General features: G+C 41.4%; 1 protein-coding gene across 1 annotated transcript; it reads right to left on the bottom strand.

Annotated features, from left to right (window-relative positions):
• Positions 1-16,832: 16,832 nt before the first annotated feature.
• On the bottom strand, positions 16,833-17,346 carry LOC117016795 (40S ribosomal protein S23). Its single transcript, XM_033096495.1, has one exon. It carries the CDS (start codon positions 17,317-17,319, stop codon positions 16,888-16,890), a length of 432 nt encoding a protein of 143 aa, XP_032952386.1. The 5' UTR covers positions 17,320-17,346; the 3' UTR covers positions 16,833-16,887.
• Between the last annotated feature and the right edge of the window lie 2,750 nt (positions 17,347-20,096).

The raw sequence follows: 20,096 nt of genomic DNA on the forward strand, positions 1-20,096 counted from the left end.
GAAAGGATGCAGGGAGATGCCATGCACGCACATTGAGGCCAGAATGTAATTGATAACACTCTCTGGAGGGCTATTTGCAATATGTATTCAAAGTCTTAAAGATACACATCCCTTTTGACCCATACATTCCACTTCTGCTTTACATAGATTTAAATTGCAAAAATGTTTACCAAGGCATGAAATAGGGACATTTTAGAAAACAAATGTCCAATGCTTTGGATAATTGTGGTACATCTCTTATGCATTCTCATTTGGGGCAATATCACCCCCAGGGAGCAAAAATTGGTTCTTGAGTGGGGGAGAGGGTGTGAATACATCTTAGCTATTACAATGGTTTGTGCCTTTTTAAAGGGCACAGAACATAAAAAAGATATACAGGATATCTATGCTATTAAATTTTCATGTGGGAGAGAATTAGGGAAAATTTGTCTAAAAAGGCTCTTTTCGATGGCGATCATGAAAAAAATTGAGAAAAACTGATCTCTATAACGGAATGCTCTGCAGTTATTAGAAATGGTGACAGAAGTATATTTTTGATTGAAAGATGTTTACAATATTCCTTAAATGGAAAAAAATCAATTATGAAACAATAACATAGTACAGCTCAGTTTTCTGAACTAGGTATAATTATGCATATGCATAGAATATATACAGAGGGTGCCAAAAACATGTATACACATTTTAAGAAAGGAAAAAAAAGGTATTAAAATTACGCTAATGGTAACCACTCTGAGCACCTCTTGTAATTGCAGAAGTCAAACGTGACTTGTATTCATCTTTTGTTATCCATATATATTGAGTATTACAATTTTAACTCAGTTTTTTTCTTTCTTAAAATGTGTGTACATTTTTTGTCACCCTCTATGTATATCTGGAAAAGATATAATCCAAAATGTTTATGTGGGTGGCTTAATCTATCTTTAAGTGGTGGGAGCATGGGTGATCTTTTTTCCTTCTATTCTAAGTATTTTCAATTGTTTTAATGCTAAACACTCATTACTTGTAAATAACAAAACTTTACAATGCTCTGAGTGATAAGGATAAAGAAGCTCAGGATGTGTTTCCTCGCATCTTCCCAGCAGCACATTTTGAAGCTGGAGGCAGCAATGATAGACACGGTTGACCAGTGGTTAGAGTCCGGGATGGGGTCCTAAGCACCCCAACCCCCCCCACCCCACTGCCCAGTCCCGGGCGACGTGGCCGTGTCCTTCCAGCTGTGTGATTACGGTCTTCCTAATTAAGAAAGCTCTTCCCACGCCCCCGTAGGGCTCCTTAACCCTTTAAACCACTCAATGTGAATTCGATACTTTGAGCCTTGGAAACAAAGGGACCTCTGCCGGCGGGCGCCCCAGGCAGAGCGTCCTGGCCGAGAGGCTGGCGCTCCCGGAGAGGTGGGGTCTGCGGCTGGTACCGACTTGGAAAGGGATCCTAACACGCCCTTTTCGATCCGCTCCGCCCAAGTCCTTCAGGCAGAGTGTGACAACCATTGGTTTTGAAGTCAGGTACCGGTCCTGGCTTCCCCAGGCTTCAGCCGGGTCACTCATTGTGGTTGAATTTTTCAGCCATCGTTCAATATATGTCGGTGGTTAATATCATTAAAATTTTTTTTATAATGGTAAATATACATAACATGAAAGTTACCATTTTAACCATTTTTAAGTAAACAAATCCAGTGGTGTTATGTACGTTCATAATGTTGCAGATGTCACCACCATCTTTCTCCAGAACTTTTCATCTCCAAGCGAAAATCTCCGCCCATTAAATATTAACTCCTCAGTCTCCAAGCGAAAATCTCCGCCCATTAAATATTAACTCCTCAGTCTCCCTCCCCCAGCACCTGGTAACCTCTATCGGTCTCTAGGAACTAGCCTGTCCTAGGTACCTGATATAAATGGGATTGTACAATATTTTAAATTTTGTGTATGATTTATTTAACACAATGTTTTCAAGGTCTATCCCTGTTGTAGCACATATCAGAATTTCATTTTTAAAGCTGAATAACATTGTGTGGTTTGTATATGAGTATACCCCATTTTGTTTATCCGTCTTTGATGGACATTTGGGTTGGTTCCACCTCTCAGCTGTTGTGAATAATGCTGATATGAACTTTGGTGTACAAGTGTCTGTTTGACTCCCTGCTTTCCATTCTTTAGAGTAAATACCTAGAAGTGGAATTGCTGGTTCATATGGTATAGGTTTAACTTCTGAAGAACCACCAAACTGTTTTCCACAGAGGCTGAACCAGTTTACATTCCCATCAGCAAGGCATGAAGCTTCCAATTTCTTCACCGCCTTGCCGATACTCGTTAGTTTTGGTTTTGTTCTTTTTCACAGTGGCCACCTTAATGAATGTGAAATGGTACCTCACTGTGGTTTTGACTTCCATTGCCCTAATGATTAGTGATGGTGACTACTTTTTCATGTGTTTATGGACCATTTGTATATATTCTTTGGAGAAATGTCCAGTCGAGTCCTTTGTCCATTTTTGAATTGGGTTGTATGTTGTTTTTTTGTTGTTGAGTTACAGGGGTTCTCTTTATATTCTGGGTACTAATCTCTTTTCAGGTATGTGATTTGCAAATATTTTCTCGCATCCTGTGGGTTGTTCTTTACATGTTTGAATCTTTGTAATTTCATTCTCCTTTTGGAAGCTTCCTTGACCCACGGCTTACTAGCTTCCCACATGTGCATTCATGTCATACGTTCACTCACCCAACAAATGTTCCAGTGCCTTCTGTGTGCCATGCTCTGGGCTGAGCACTGGAGGCGTGATCGATTGCTGCCCTGGAGGAGCTTGCAATCTAGTGGGGGAGGTGAACAAAAAACGAAAAATTAAACAATTCATTCCATGACTACAGAATTTGGCAGGATAGCAAGAGACCCTAATTTAATTTGGGAGTTGGAGAAAGTAGCTGAAAAGGTGGTGCTTAAACTGAGATTTGACAGGTAATAGGGCCTGGTTAGGGCAGAGGGAACTCAGCTTTGAGGCTGGAGGGTGGAGGGCAGGAATGGAACCCGGAGGCTGGAAGGGTGGAAGAGGTTAGTTCTACTTACAGTGGGAAACCACTGAAGGCTCAGGAAGCACAGTGACATGATCCAATTTACACCTTTCAAAGATTGTTCTCTCTGCCGTGCTGCTGAGAACAGTTTGATAAGGAGACCTCCTTCCTCCCCACGTTGCACCCCACATTCACCACATCCTGCCTGGTACCCACAGGCACCGCTCAGGCCCAAGCCCCGTCATCCCTGTGTCATCTGATGAGCACGGTGCATCTCTCTGGCTACACTCTTGTCCTTTGCCTGCTCACTCTCACCACAGTCAGAAGGAATTTTTTTTCCCTCCTAACAGCTTTACTGAGATATAATTCACACACCACACAATTCTTTTTAAGATATTCACAAAGTTGTGCAACCATCGCCACATTCTAAGTTTAGAACATTTTCATCACCCCAAAAAGAACCCCCTTACCCATTATCACTTCAGAATGATCTTTCAAAACTGCCAATTAGAGCATGTAATTACCCTGCTTTAAATGCTCCAGTGCCTCTTACTGCACTTTAAATTAAGTCATTTCTTTGCCATGAACTACAAGGTTCTGCATGGTGTGACTCCTTCAAACTGTGCCGTCTTCTTCTCATGACGTCTCCACCCTCTTATCTAAGCTCCAGCCACACTGACCTCCTTTCTGCTGTTTTCCACCCACTGGCCTTTGTAAATGGGGTTTCCTCTGCCTGAAGCACTTTTCCCCAAGTGCTGATACACTAACTCCTTCTTCAGGTCTCTATCAAATTCCTCTATTCATTTCCTTCCTTGTGTTTCTAAACTCTGTAACTGTCTTGTTTATTTATGAGCTTACTCTTATTTTTCAGTTACTGTTGACATAGAATATTATATTAGTTTCAGGTGTACGACATAGTGGTTAGACATTTATATAATTTACAAAGCGATCACTCTGATAAAGCTAGTACCCACCTGGCACCATACATACCGTAGTTATTACAATATTATTGGCTATATTCCCTATGGTGTGTGATGCCTGATGTTAGAATCCCTGAGGGCCTCTTTTCAAAGGTGAGCCCCTTTATCATCCCTAAGGTTTTCAATATCATCTATCCAAGAACATCCAGATTTATATACCTTGCCTAGATTACTGTTTTTAGCTGTAAACGCATAAAACTCCAGCTGCTTATATGGCATCTCCACTTGGATATCTTGGAGGCATCTCAAATTTAATGTGTTCAAAATGGATCCCCGTGACTGTTTTTATTTTTATTTATTTTTATTTATTTGATTTTAAACTTTCATGTTTTTTTTAAGTGGGTTTTTCCAGGACCCATCAGCTGCAAGTCAAGTAGTTGTTTCAATCTAGTTGTGGAGGGTACAGCTTGCCCTGGCCCATGCGCGGTTCAAACAGGTAACCCTGGTGTTATAAACATCATACTCTAACCAACTGAGCGAACCGGCCACCATCCCCCCCACATGACTGTTTTTATAACTGACAATTTGTATTTCTGAATCCCTTCCCCTTTTTCACCCGTCCGCTCTATGGGCTTATTCTTCATTGCCTGGGTCCCACACAAGATGTCAGTTATATTGCTAGCACCAGACAGAGTGCCGGGCATGTAGTAGGCATCAACAAGAAGTATTGGATGAGAGAAGGACTAACAAAAGGAGGGAGAGGACATGTGAAGGTCAGCGCCTGGAGTGAATGAAGGCACCATTTGCTAAGATGGGGAGAGATGGAGGCAGGTAGAAAGGAGGGGACATGCCAGTAGATCCATTTTGAACACATTAAATTTGAGATGCCTCCAAGATATCCAAGTGGAGATGCCATATAAGCAGCTGAAGTTTTATGCGTTTACAGCTAAAAAGAGTAATCTAGGTTGGGTATATAAATCTGGATGTTCCTGGATAGATGATATTGAAAACCTTAGGGATGAATAAAGGGGCTCACCTTTGAAAAGAGGAACTCAGGGATTCTAACATCAGGCATCACACACGTTACAGATTGGGAGGTTGTATCAATGAAAGAATGAATGAACGAATAGGAGAAAACAGCAAAAGAGGCTGAACAGGGGTAGCCAGAGACATAGTAAAGCCTGGAAAGCATTAGGGTGACATAGGAAACAAAAGGACAGGGTTTCAGGTGAAAGTGTGGTCAGCAGCAGCAAATTATGGCGAGAGGACTCAGAAGATCAAGAGGAGTTGAGGCCCTGGAATTTGGCAAGGTGGAGGTCTGCTCTTTAGCAAGAGCAGAAGGGGTGAAGGCAGACTGGAGAGCAGAGGAGATCAAGGGGAGACAAATGCAACATCCATCGGCACACCCTTCTCAGAACATGATATAACAAATTCGTGTCGGTTTAAGCCACTAAGTTTGTGGTAATTTGCAGCACAGGAAATGAATACGGGTGTATTCTAAGAAATAAAGAGGATAGTTCATTTTCTCACAAATTAAGAAGAAAAATCATATGATTATATCCATGGATACTCAAAAGGCACTCGATAGAATTCTCTGTCTATTCCTAATGAAATCATAAGCTAAATAGGAATAGAAGGAAAATACTTAACTATGATAAACATTATTTACCAAAACCAAAAGTATAATGGAAATACCGAAGTTGTATCCACTAAAATGAGGATCAAGACAGGGGTCCCCACTTCTGTTTAAGATCGTATTGGACTGGGCGGCCGGATGGCTCAGTTGGTTAGAGCGCGAGCTCTCAACAACAAGGTTGCCGGTTCAATTCCCACGTGGGATGGTGGGCTGCGTCCCTGCAACTAAATATTGAAAACATCAACTGGACTTGAGGCTCAGCTGCGCCCTCCACAACTAGATTGAAGGACAACGACTTGGAGCTGATGGGCCCTGGAGAAACACAGTTCCCGAATAATAATAATTAAAAAAAATTAAAGAAAAAAATTTTTTTAGAAAAGATCCTATTGGACCATCTAGTAGACAGTGCAGTTAGAATAGATTTAAGTGACACGATGGAAAGAACAAAAGTTTGAGTAGACGAATGGTGATGGAATGGGGTTGGCCAAGAAATAGACAATCAGAATTCAGAAATAGCTGCAGATGTATATAGGGAATTAATTAATATTATATATGGCTCAGATGGCATTTCTGTTGAGTGGAAAAGAGATGACTTATTTGATGGATGGTGCTGGCATGATTGGCTATGTTTATAGGGAAAAAACCAAAAACTGGACTCTAACCCAGTGGTTCTCGATTGTGGGGATTTGTCCTCAGAAGACAATTGGAAATGTCTGGTGACATTTTAGTTGTCACAACTGGAGGGTGCTATTGCCATCTAGTGGGTAGCAGCCAGAGATGTTGCTAAACACCCTACAGTACACAGGCCAGTCAGTTCCCACAACAAAAACTTACCTGGCTCCAAATGTCAATAGTGCTGTGGTGGAGAAACCCTGCTCTAACATAACACAAAAACTGAAATAGGACCAGCCCGGTGGCACAGGCGATTGGGGCTCCGTGCTCCTAACTCCGAAGGCTGCCGGAGAAAGAAAGAAGGCATTGGAAGCCAGGTCAGGTGAATAGGGAGGGTGTTCCAACACAATTATTTGTTTACTGGCCAAAACCTCCTTCAGAGACAGTGCTGTGTGAGCTGGTGCATTTTTGTGATGCAAGATCTCCTTTGGGACCATTTTTGCACATACTTTTCTCATGCAAAGATTTTCAGTTAAGATTTTCCTGTTTCTCTATTGATATTCACTTGGTTTGGTATGCTTCTCGCAGTCAGCCCGTGATTTTGACGCATAATTCAACAAATTTTTGCAATGTTTTTGTCAGTTCTGCTAGTTACTGGTCGCCCTGACCTCTCTTCATCAGTGATGCGTTCTCTTCCCTCAGAAAAACGTTTAATCCATTTGTACACTGTCATTTTCTTCATGGCATTATCCCTATAAACTTGGACTAACATGTCCCTGATTTCACTTTCTCTCTTGCCAAGTTTAACAAGAAATTTAATGTTTTTTTATTGCTCTAATTCAAGTTCAGACATCTCACGACGACACACAAAACCACACAACAATAATGAACATCACTCAGCAAGATACTGTCACACGATGACATGAACACAGCTGTGAGATACTGATATACCAAGGTTATGACACCTTACCAAGCTGTTTGCACAGTGCTGCCAACATAAGCGCACGGTGGCAAGTTTGCGAATTTAATTGTCAGAACTTGTGTGTGTGTGTGTGTGTGTGTGTGTGTGTGAGTGTGTGAGTGAGACTACACACAAATTTTACATATTTTTAGAAAAAGATATAACAAGAAAATATATAAGTAAATGATAGGTTAAGAAAATATTCATAAATACATGAAAGACAAAGAGTCAAAGCCTTAATATATATAATAGTACCTACAGTATTTAACAGACCAATAAGAAAACGAGATGTGCAAATGGCCTAAAACTTACGAATAGTGGTTCAACCTCATAAGTAGTGAGAGAAATGGAAGTTAAAGTAGTAGTAGGATTGGCAAAGATTAAAGAATGATTTGTATCCATAGTCCCTTACCCACAATCTAAAATTCATAAAGTTCTGACAACCAGAAAGCTGTCTGGACTTAGTTAAGTTTAAGGCCAATTCATTTAGCAGCAAGACTTACCCTGAGCTCACTTGGGCTCTCTGCAGTCTTGACTCACCTTGTGTGGGGAGAATGTTCTTTCTATTCTGTTGCAGAACCACTAGTGAATGTGTTTGATTAAGGAGATGCTGCCTCAGAGCCCACTGGGGGTGTCATATTATTTCCTAAAATCCAGGAAATTCTGCATTCTGAAATATATGTAAGGATTTTGATTAAAAGCTTATAGATCTGTAATCTCCAGGGCTGGCAAAAATGCAGAGTGAGAGAAGCATGCATTGACCAATTTTCAAAAATTAAAACAGCCTTGCATCCCTGAAATAATTCCTACTCAGTTGTCATGTATTATCTTTTTATATGTTGGATTTACTTTGTTAATATTTTATCAGAACGTTTAAGTCTATATTCACAAGGGCTATTGGTCTGCAGTTTTCTTTTTCCAGTGACTTTGCCAGGTTTCTGTCCTAAGTGATGCTGGCCTCAGAAAAGCAACTGAGCCATCAGTGTTCCCCACTCCTGTTTTCTGCAAGTGTTCGTGTGTGATTGTTGTTTATTTCTGCTTGATAAAATTGACCAGTAAAACCATCTGGACCTTTTTCTTTTTGGGAAGGTTTGGATAACAAATTCAATTCTTTACTTGTGTTTCTTTTTAGCAATAAGCACCACGGTAAATAGCCACACTTCTAGTCTTCGTGGTCACGTGCTGAGCCACAGCCAACCAAGGCCAAGATGGCTCTACCGTGACTGGCTTTATCCCTGACCCAGGACAAGGGACACCAATGAGGATGAAACCCAGTCACAGTTCTATAGGCAAAGAAGCAGGGAATGGGGTTATGCTGGCAACGCAGTGTCTATTACCCAAAAAACTAAATTAGGGCCCACCCGGTGGCTCAGGTAGTTGGAATGCCGTGCTCCTAACACTGAGGTCGCCGGTTCGATTCCCACATGGGCCAATGAGCTGTACCCTCTACAGCTAAGATTGTGAACAATGGCTCTCCCTGGAGCTGGGCTGCTACGAGCAGCCGGAAGTTGCTGTGGGCTGCCGTGTGCTGCTGAGTACTGCCGCAGGCTACCATGTGCCACCATGTGCAGCTGGTGACCAGCGTGAGTGGCCGGCAGCCAGCGTGTGCTGCCGTGGACTGCCGTGTGCTGCCATGAGCAGCCGGTGGCCAGCGTGAGCGACTGGCAGCCGCTAAGAGCTGCCGTGAGCTGCTGTGAGCCGCCGACCAACAACTGGCAACCGACTGCCTCAGCCGGGGGGAGTTCAAGGCTCATAACACCAGCATGGGCCAGGGAGCTGTGTCCTACACAACTAGACTGAGAAACAACAGCTTGAACTGGAGTGGGAAGGGGGGGAGGGGAGGGAAAAAATACTAAATTAAATCCAGATTGTCTGTCACCATTAAAGAGCAAGTTAGCTCAGTTTCCCTCCAGCAGGAATGGGGCTCCAACTGGAATGTGCTCCCCAGTCAAAAACAAAATTGCTTTTTTCCCATTTGAGGCAGGTGTATACATGTCCCCCACTGGAGCCGCCCCTCCCCCACACACAGTGGTGCAGATGGCAATGCTCAGGAGAGGCTGCAGCCATTCCTGAAGGTCCGCTCGTGAGCAAACAACAGGAGAACAGCCGGGATAGGGAGGAGGCTGACTGACCGCTGGAGGCACAGAGCAGTCCTGGAGGAGGGACTGGGAGATGGCCCAAAGCCCGAGGGCCCCCAGGGCTGCTGTGCAAATGTGCACAATGGGCAGTGACAGGTTAGCCTCACTGAAGACCTGGGACCTCAGCCCCAGCCCAGAGGGGGCAAGCTCACACAACATCAGCTCAGGATGAATGTGAGGTGTGCCAGCCTCCGCTGAAGGACACTTTGTCCTGCCATCCATCCTTCAAACAAGAATTCTGGATGCTTAGGGCTCATAGTCTCAAGGGAAATAATCTGTCTGCCTGCCCATTTGCTAGTTTGCTTATATCCTGCTTTGTCTCAGAAAGCATTTAGGATGCATTAATCAGGATGGGCTAGGTTATGCGGCAATAACAGCCCCCAAATTTGTCATGTGGTTTCACATGACAAAGTTGATTTCTCACGCTCATACTGATGTAGGATATTTTCTTTGTGCCGGGATCGTGTTTTGTGAAACCGAAGAATGGAAGCACAGACCAAGGAGAGGTGAGGAGTTTTAAAAGAGGATAGTTTATTAAAAGTAAAGAGTAAAAAGCTGTAGCTCTCGGAACGAGAGGGGGACCCGACCGGGTTGCCCAGTGACTGAGGCAAAAATTGTTACTTTTATACCTTCCCTTGCCCGTTTGGGAAAGGGGGCTGGTGCCTTCTAGTGGAATTCATCTATCAGGTTTGTCCTGTTGCCCATCCTAAAGGGATTAACAAACCCATCCCTATCTATCAGATCTGCTCCTTTGTCCGGCCAAAAGGGATTTATGAGATAATTTATTAACCTCAAGGCATATTTTTGTCCTGAAGTGAAGGAGACATTCCAGAACCTGGAGTTTCAGTATATGGCTGCCTTTTGCTAATTTCACCAGGGATCTTTCCTGTCTGCCTAACAACATGTTAGCTAACCTGTCTCAGTATTACATGTCCTTAGGTCAGGGCAGCTCTGCTCCATCTTGCCTGCCTCAAGGACTCAGGCTGATGGAGCTGCCACCATCCAGAACCACCTGTGCCCAGAAGTGACACATCTGCCTGTTAAAAAACAAAATTCAACTGAGTAAATCTGAAGTGATTTTCTTAAACAATTCATGAATCGGGCAGCACCATCTGGCAACTAAAGGATGTTTCAGGGGGTTGTACACAATGAAAGGTTTTTATAGTCAGAACGAGGGTGGGACTAAGAAGTTAAGAGTGGATTATTTCTGGCAAGGAGAACTTCCCTCAGGGGACGGCAGGGGGTCTTATCAGACAGATTACCTCACTAGTGTGGATTAGGAAATTCCTGACCTAGTGGTTTAAAATTCCACTCCTGGGACAGTCTAAAACTGCAGTTAGGTTAGGTATCAAATCTAGGTTTGGTATTACATGCTTTTAGCACAAGCGACGCCATTTTGGCCTGTAGCTTTTCTTTTTAACATATCTCTGGCAACAATTCATTAACCAAATAAATCACATGGCCAAACCCTTGCTCAGGAGGCCAGGAAATGAAGCCTTGCAATGGGCCTGAAGGAAAAGAACAGGAAGTATCAGTGTACAATAGGAATGACCACCCTAGGGGGGGCATTTGTATACACACATTGAAGAGGAAGTGCCTCTTACAAATAAAATAGGGGTGCTACCAAGCTACATTTCCAAGCTAAATTTCAAAATTTAGCTTTTCAAAGATCCACCTCAATCAATAGCCATCCACCCAATCAGTCAGAAGACAGGCTGCCTCCACACCCATGCTGCACTAAAGCCCTAGGTTTCCTCATCTTCCACACCCTTCCCCCTGAGTTTTCCCCATTCAGGGCTGAGTCTGTCAACTGCTAAGACCTAGAGTTTTGGTCCTGAAATTGACAAATAATTATTTTAGAGTTGAGTTATTGAGTCAAATGAGTTGGAGAAATGTAAGACTTCCCTATGACCCTGAGCAAACGATAAAGGGAAGTCCATGGTCAGGCCTAAGGGCAGGGCAAAGTCACTTGGAGCGGTTCTGGAAGGAGTGGGTTGCGTGTACTGTCCAGCTGAGCAGAAGGAACAGAACAGTCACAAGTCACAAGAACGGAGGGGAGGAGAGGAGAGAGGAGGTCAGGCAGTTGGGTCAAGGAGTATTTCAAGGCCAGACCCAAAGCTGATGCTTCACCATCTCTGTCTCACTGGGACCTCTCAGCAATCCCAAATTTTGAAGAAACAGGCTCAGAGATGTAAACAGTCAGCGATCCAACGAGGGGGCAGGGCGGAACTACACTCCAGTCCATGTCCAAATCCAGCACTCCTTCCACAGCTCCACCCATTGGGAGAGCCAAGGGCACCTGGTCAAAACGAACACTTAGAGGAGTTGCAAGCTCCAGCGAAGAAGGTGGGACTGCACTTCAAGGCTGCAGCTGGGGGAGAAACCCTGGGTTCCTGGGTGGTGAGGCAGTCCCCGGAATCTCAAAGCAGCGCCAGGAGCACGCTGGAGTAAACCAATCCCCAACACTACCCGCGCAAGAAGGGGTGCCGAGGCTTCTGGAGGCGCAACGCAGCACTGTCTCCGCATTACCAGCAGGGGACGCCCTATTTCCGTGCTCCGATCCGAACCCTGGAGAAGGCTGAGGGTGGGCTGGGCTTGGGGAGCCCAGCGAAGTCCTTTCGTTTGTGCAAAGAAGTGGTTGAATACTATAATCACTGACTCCCATGTGGAATTTCGTTGGGCAGGAGTAGGACTTTTAGTTTTTGCTTTTCTTTTTAAATTCTGCTCTTTTAATACTACACATACTGGTTGACATTTATAAACTCGTATTAAAATGATCGAGGTCACAGTTCTGGATCTGACTTGGCCTGGGTTCCGCTGAAAACGGAGCCTGTGTGAGTTGATTTAGGAGGTGACAGTAAGTAACATAAGTGACCAGGAGAGGAAGGAGAGCCAACACAAGCCCGCGTTACCAAGGTGATCTCCCGCTTAGTCCCCCAGGACACTCAGGGGCACTTTATGAAGTGTGTCTGGGAACCTTCCTCCTGGTTTTGGGGAGGAGGAATTTATCCACGGGCTCCTGACACCCTCCTGAGTGGAGATGCTGTCCAGTTGCACCTGTAGAAAGCGTGCCCAGAATGGTCTCCCAGTGGCGGCTGGCAGTGAAGAAAGGTGAGTGAGAGAGTCTGAAGAGGTCGTGTGCACCTCAGAACCCCAGCCAAGAAAGAGACCCAAAGGAATCAAGGGGAGCCTAAGGAAACCACCCACAATTGAGACAGAGCTCTTCACTTCAGGGCCATTTATACTAAGATGTGTGTTTGGAATAAATTCCAGGGGGTGGGATGGCTTGTTCAGAGGGTGAAGGCACATGCAACTTTGCTGCATGTTGTCAAAACTGCATAAACAGCCGATTGGACCATTTTGCATTTCCCTCAGCAACTTATGTGAATGCCTGCTTCCCCACAGCCTTGCCAGCAGAGTATGCTGCAAACCCTTAGATTTTAGCTGAGAAATGACATCTTAGTGCATTTTTAGTTTGCATTTCTGTTATTATAAGCAAAATGGAGTATCCCACCTTATGCACAAAGCTTTTCATTGCAATACTAATTGTATTAGCAAATTGCAGGAAACACAAAACCACAATGAGATACCACCTCACACCCATTAGGATGGCTACCATTTAAAAAAACAAACAAACAAAAAACAAGTGTTGGCGAGGATGTGGAGAAATTAGAACCCTAGTGTACTGTTGGTGGGAATGTAAAATGGTGCAGCCACCATGGAAAACAGTGTGGCAGTTTCTAAAAATATTTACCATAGGATTCCCATATGAGCGAGCAATCCCCTTCTGGGTATAGACCCAAAAGAATTGGAAGCAGGGTCTCATAGCACCACTATTCACAATAGCCAAAAGGTGAAAGCAACCCATGTGCTCACTGGATAAACAGAATGTGGTATAGCCACACAATGGAATGTTATTCAGCCTTGAAAGCAAGGAAATTCTGACACATGCTATAATGTGGATGAACCTTGAGGACGTTATGTTAAATGAAATCAGCTAGTCACAATCACCATACTGTATATGAGGTGCTTAGTCAAATTCATAGAGACAGAAAGTAGAGTGGTGCTTACCAGGAGCTGGGGGAGGGGAAATGAAAAGTTGTTTAATGGGTACGGAATTTCAGTTTTGCAAGATGGAAAGAGTTCTGGAGATGGATATTGGTGATAGTTGCACACATTCACCCAGCAGAACACAATGCAGCTATGAAAAAGAATGAGGGGTATCTCTATGTCCTGCTAAGGTGTGGCCTCTAGGATATGTCACTAAGTGAGGAGCTTTACTGGTTTCACAATATGCTACAGTAGCCAAGAAAGGGAGTAAATACAAATATATACTCATATGCTTATATTTTCAAATGGAAACAATGGGAGGATAAATAAAACATTCATATAAACATTTACCTAGAGGAGGAGGAAGAAAGATCAGGGTAGAAGAGCCGTGGGTGCAGCTAGACCTGTCCATTCATACTTGCTTTATAGTTTTGTCTTAGGGAACATGTAAATGTACACATAATCTTTAAAAAAATTAATCAATGTAGAGTTAGTTGGATTGATTTCTCTGCAATCTTGGTAAGTGTGAGATGAGAGGGGCATGGATGGTGACTTTTGAGATTTCTTCCACTAGGATGGATATAATTTTTTAAAAAGAAAATAACAAGTGTTGGTAAGGATGTGGAGAAATTGGAACTATTAAAAAAAAAATGACAAATGGAGCCAGAGGTCAAATGCCTTTATTTGAGATCAAGAGGAGCTTTTTTTCCTCAAGGGAGGGGTTTTCCCAGCAAGGGGGGCTTATTACTCCAGGTGCCAGCATGTGGAGAGATGCCAGGGGAGCTTGCCACCGCATGGGAAGGAATCTTTTTTTCAGGAGGGACTTTTCACAGCTCTCACGTTTACACGAAGTGGGGGTGGGGAGGGTAAGCAGCTGGCAGGGCTTTCCCTGATAGGTGAGTACTCATTTAATTGTGCTCTTTGTTTCCTTTTCTTGTCTCCGTCTGTTATGTTGTTTGTCATAAGAAAGAGATTTCATAAGGAGAGGAATCCAAAACTTTTGCGAACAATGTAATGCATTCTTTGATTAATAAGAAGTTTATAAAAGACAAAATAACTTTTTTTAATGAAACTTTGGCCATCTGAGCAGGTGCTTAAAAATTTCTTGCTGTTTGTCCTGCCTGAAACCTGACAAGATATTTCAAAGAATTTAATAACTATGATCAGAAATTTGGCAAAATTAGAAGTCGAATAGGATTTTTTAAAATTTCCTCAGTAACTCCCAAGGTCTTCCTACTGATAATCAAAAATATAAACCAAGCCCACAACTGCCTGAGACTAAACAAACCAAAGGAAAATATAGGAGAAGAAAGCTTTTTAACAACACAATTGGCTGAAAAGTTTCCCCTGCCTAAGTAGCCCCCCTCCCAGTCTCCTTAAAGAATTGTTTATCAAGGATAAATGGGTTTTTGGGGTCGCCGGATGGCTCAATTGGTTAGAGTGCGAGCTCTGAACAACAGGGTTGCCAGTTCGAATCCCACATGGGCCAGTGAGCTGCGCCCTCCACAACTAGACTGAAGACAACAAGCTGCCGCTGAGCTTCCGGAGGGGCAGCCAGATGGCTCAGTTGGTTAGAGGGTGAGCTCTTAACAACAAGGTTGCCGGTCAATTTCCGCATGGGATGGTGGGCTGGTGGGCTGCGTCCCTGCAACTAAAGATTGAAAAAAACGGCAACTGAACTTGGAGCTGAGTTGCACCCTCCACAATTAGATTGAAAGGCAATCTAATTGGAGCTGATGGGCCCTGGTGAAACATACTGTTCCCCAATATTCCCCAATAAAATTTAGAAAAAAGAGAGAAGAGAAAGGGCTGGCCCGGTGACTCAGGTGACTGTGCTTAGAGCGGTGTGCTCCTAATGCCGAGGCACTGAGGTCACCAGTTCGATTCCCACATGTGCCAGTGAGCTGCGCCCTCTACAGCTAAGATTGTGAACCAACTGCCTCAGCCTGGGGGAGCGCAAGGCTCATTAATAACCAGCATGGGCCAGGGAGCTGTGTCTTACACAGCTAGACTGAGAAACAACGGCTTGAACCCAGAGTGGGGGCGTGGGGGGGGAGGCGGAAGAAGGGAAAAATAAAAAGATTAAGATGGTAAATTAAAAAAGAAAAGGATAAATGGCTTTTTGCCTTATTGTTGTACCTGTCTCATGGCTAAATTTTTTTTTTTTTAATGAAACTATGAGGTCTCTGGTTGTGTCTGTCTATATAGTATGTGTATGTATGTCTACCTCTGGAGGAAATTATTAGAATTAGCTTATATAAAGAGCTTTATTTAATTGGCTTAAAGAAATTAAATGTTTATATAATAAAGAAATATAACAGAAACTAACCCAAATCCTTTCCAGTATCACATGATCTGGAAAATTATTTAAAATTAAGCTGCTGATTTAAGTGCGTTGGTTTAATTCAGACAGACATGTCTTTAGAGTTATCAACTTTAATATAATATTGTTATTTTATTTGGGTTTGCAAAAATATAAGTTTATGCTATCTTTGTTACAGGGTTTTTCAGCAGGAAAATAGCTTGGGATGAGAATTAACTTTGATATCTCATCAAGTTTTGATGGGTAACCTGAAAAAATTGTTAAGAACAAATAAATTAAATAGATGTAAATAAAATAAAAGGTTTTTTGGTGAAACTTGTCAGCAATATTTGCTTTCTGGTATATATAATTGAAAATAGTTTCCCAAAATCTTTCTTTCCCCCTTTTCCCCCCTCTCCCCATTCTGGTTCAAGCCATTGTTTCTCAGTTTAGTTGTGTAGGACACAAGCTCCCTGGCCCATGCTGGTATTACAAGCCTTAGCTGTGGAGGGTGCAGCTCACTGGCCCATGTGGGAATCGAACCGGCGACCTTGGCATTGGGAGCAAGGTGCTCCAACCACCTGAGCCACTGGGCTGGCCCCCAAAATCTCTTGGTAACTTGAAACCTTAGAGTTTTTCTAAGTTAAAGGATAAAAATTATTGAATATCTAGGTCATTTCTAATTAAGATGAAATACTGAAACATTAATTGCTCAATGAATCCGTGTTCACCTACTTTTGTCTTCTTAATACAGAAAAAATAAAGATGTTTGGGTCTGTTAATAAAAATATCTTATGCTATATTGAGGAAGCACATATTTCTGAAAATTATGTCATATATTGACCAATCCAGTAGCCTATGTTTCTATAGGTTACCAATCTAAAGAACGCTACTTGTTTACTTTTGGTTGTCACTAAAATTAAGGTTTCTAAGGGTTAAGAATTCCAATTAATATGGAAGATATTAATATATGTTTTAAATAAAAGAGGGTATAAGGTATGGAGACAAGTTTTCATTAAGGGAAATGAAGATAATTTTGTCCTGATTATGTCAGAATTTTACTTTTTATAATCAAGCTAGCTAAAGTTGATTATTATTATTATAATGTTTTTAAAAATTAAGCTTTAATATTATTGGTGTGCTTATGTAAAGCTAAAATTTAATGTTATTTCTCTACAAAAAGAACAAAATTTTCCTGTACTAATGATATACTCTTTTTTTTTTTTGGCATATGAAAATTTATTACTACTGTGTTTTCACCATCAAAACTTATGATCTTGGTCTTTCCTTCTTGCCTTTGTATAAGGCCAAGAGAGAGACATTGGCTACTTTAACAACCTTAAAGCGGACTCCAGGAATGTCACCAACAGCATGACCTTTGCGACCAAATCCAGCAACCAGGACTTCATCATTTTCCTCAATAAAATTCAAACAACCATCATTGGGTACAAAAGCTGTGATTTTTTTGCCATTCTTGATAAGCTGGACCCTGACACACTTCCTGATGGCAGAATTTGGCTGTTTGGCTTCAACCCCTACTTTTTCCAGTACGATTCCCTTTGCGTGGGAAGCGCCTCCAAAAGGGTTGGCCTTCAGGGCTGTGCCCAGATGGGCTTTCTTGTACTGTTTATCATGCCACTTCTGATCTCGTCGGTGACTTCGGAGCTTCCTGGCAGTACGAAGACCGCGACACTTGCCCATCCTGCCGGAACCACGGGCCCGAGCAAAAGAGCGATATACTCTTTTTTATTTTTATTTTTATTTTTTATTTTCTATTGGGGAATATTGGGGGACAGTGTGTTTTTTCCAGGGCCCATCAGTTCCAGGTCATTGTCCTTCAATCTAGTTGTGGGGGAGTGCAGCCCACCATCCCACGCAAGAATTGAACTGGCAACCCTGTTGTTAAGAGCTCGAGCTCTAACCAACTGAACCATCCTGCTGCCCTTGATTTACTCTTAATAAAAGATTATAAAGGGAAAGCAAATATTTTGTTTCATTTAAATGATTTCCTGTACTCTTTATCATCAGGTCTTTAATTGCTTAAGTAAACTGAGTCTTCTTAATATTAAGAGAGCTAAAATTTTACTTACAACTATGTAACCTGTATTTGTCTTTAAAATTTTTTATTAATCACTTTGTTTAAATGGATAATTAAGTATTATTTCATTAAGTGTTCCACAATGACCTATGATTCCATTTGAGCAAATGTTTTAAAACTTTTGGTATGTTTGACAAACATTCCAAGATCAGATTCTAAATTAAGTTTTACTGACCTAAGAATAACTTAGGTGTGTTCCAGAGGCCCCCTAGAACACCTCAAAAGATTTGTTCTCTCACTTTTTAAAATGGGGAAGTTAAACTAATTAGGCTTATTTGATATATTAAATTACACAAAATCTGACATCTTAATATATTAAAAAAAAACAGTCTTTCTCTGTTGTAATTCTTATGTCTTGAAAATGTAAACTCCTGGGAACTAACCATTGCCCACAGAGACTGAAGGAAAAAAAGAGGACTTTTTCAAAATATAGATTGCTATGTAAGTGCCCTTGCCAAAATTAATTTGTAAAAGAGCTATGTGTTTTTTTTGTTTACAAAAGTACTAGAAAATAATAAGAATGAAACAAAACTACTGTATATGGAATATAGGATGTATGTTTTTAGTAGAAGAAGGTACAAAGCATGGAGATGTATTTTTGTATAGGGAAAGGAGAATAAAATGACTTTTTTTTTTTTTTTTGGATAAAGGAAAGTATTTTTGTCCTAAAGTAAAATTATTGTTTCAAAATAAGAAAGGAAAAAATAGGACAAAAACTGAAAGTTATATGGAAGTTGCAGAAGGTTCATGGAGGAGGGATCTTCAGAAAGTAATTAACGTTGGAATAGATAACTAAGACAATTAATTGCATTCTTTATATTTATATATGTAAGCTCTCAGCAGATCTTTAACCACAGCCATTTTTTTTAAGTCTTTTATCATTTACAGACAATTGTTTTACTCCAATGTTTTGGGAAAAAAATGTTCCTACAGATATGTTTTGTCTTCAAAGATTCATTAAAAAAATGTGACAAGTACTATAAAATACATGTTTCTGATAACTTTAAAAACATAACACTGAACTGGGTAAAGGTTTAGAGAACTCTAAGGAAAACTCCATTCATGAAACTGCTAACAAAGATCAAGAGCAATAAGAATTAATAACATGGGACTAAATAAACTGATAAGGATGAATATAATATTCATAAGTTTTTATATGAAATATCACTGGTTTTTAAACTTATCTGTTTTTCAGATATAGATTTTTTTATAAGATTTTTTTTCCCTCCTAAGCTACCTACGACCTACAGCAATTTGGTAAGTCATACCTTTGCAAACAAAATAACATTTATCTTTTCCTTTCTACCTAATCCCTCCAAAATTTCAGGTACTCTTAAGGCATCCATGTGTTACCAAATTTAAAGATGTTGATTCTTATATTCAAGTTTCTCAATTTAAAGAAAGCTCTTGCACCGAACTGGACTGCTCAACCAACACAGGATTTGAAATGAAAAGCAACTAGAAAGTGAAGTAGATGACATCAGTTTTGGACAGCTAACCCATGATTCAGGATCAGGCCTGTATAACCTACACCTTCATTTTTCCTGTTTTTCCTTACTTTAGTTTCTTCCTGTATCACGAATAATATATGAGGCCAAGCACTCACCTGAAGAGTTATTGTTTCTTTTTCCCTTAATTGCTGACTGAAAAAAATAACTCAACATTGAGCCTCATCTTTAAACTTATTTCCCAGGTCAAAACATGCAACTGGTCACCCACATAGTCACGGATGCTCAGTGTCCAGTGACATCAGCTCCAGTGAAGGGACCAGGTTCAGAAAAACACTTTTCACTTGGGCAGGTATTTCAATGACCACCACAGCAATTGCCAACCAGAAAAATCTTAAATTCCCTTGCATGAGTTATATTAGACAACAGAATTCCTTTTGACCATATCCTAGCTAGGCAAGGTGGGGTTTGCTCTGTTGTTAGAACCTCTTGTTGTACTTGAATAAAACACCTCTGGTAAACTAGAGATGGAACTAGATAAAATCTGGGCACAAACCAAATGATTAAATACAGTGCCCACCGACACCTCATGGTTCTTTAATATCTTCAGCTGACTGCCCTCAGGCATTACCTACTTCCTAGTTTAAATCTGTTCTTCAAATTGAACTTAGCATTTTGTTTGTTATTATAGAAAATTTTGTGTTATAAAACTCTATTTGTTTTGCACAGCTTGATGTTATAAAGACATCACTCCGATAATGGTTGCTCAATGTTTTGAGATGATCATTAAGGCCTGTGAGACTTTGTACACCCTACATAATCTTTACAACATTATTGATTGTAGTTCTCGAACTATCTTTCATATCCCCATGACAATATTGTGAATACCAGTTTTGCTTGCTAATCCCCTCAACTTCTCCCTCATCCCCACC

The sequence above is a fragment of the Rhinolophus ferrumequinum genome, chromosome 24 (genome assembly GCF_004115265.2).
Source record: "Rhinolophus ferrumequinum isolate MPI-CBG mRhiFer1 chromosome 24, mRhiFer1_v1.p, whole genome shotgun sequence".
Taxonomy (NCBI): domain Eukaryota; kingdom Metazoa; phylum Chordata; class Mammalia; order Chiroptera; family Rhinolophidae; genus Rhinolophus; species Rhinolophus ferrumequinum.

Coding starts and splice junctions, on each gene's coding strand:
- LOC117016795 (XM_033096495.1), bottom strand. CDS start 17,319: ATGGGCAAGTGTCGCGGTCTTCGTACTGCCAGGAAGCTCCGAAGTCAC.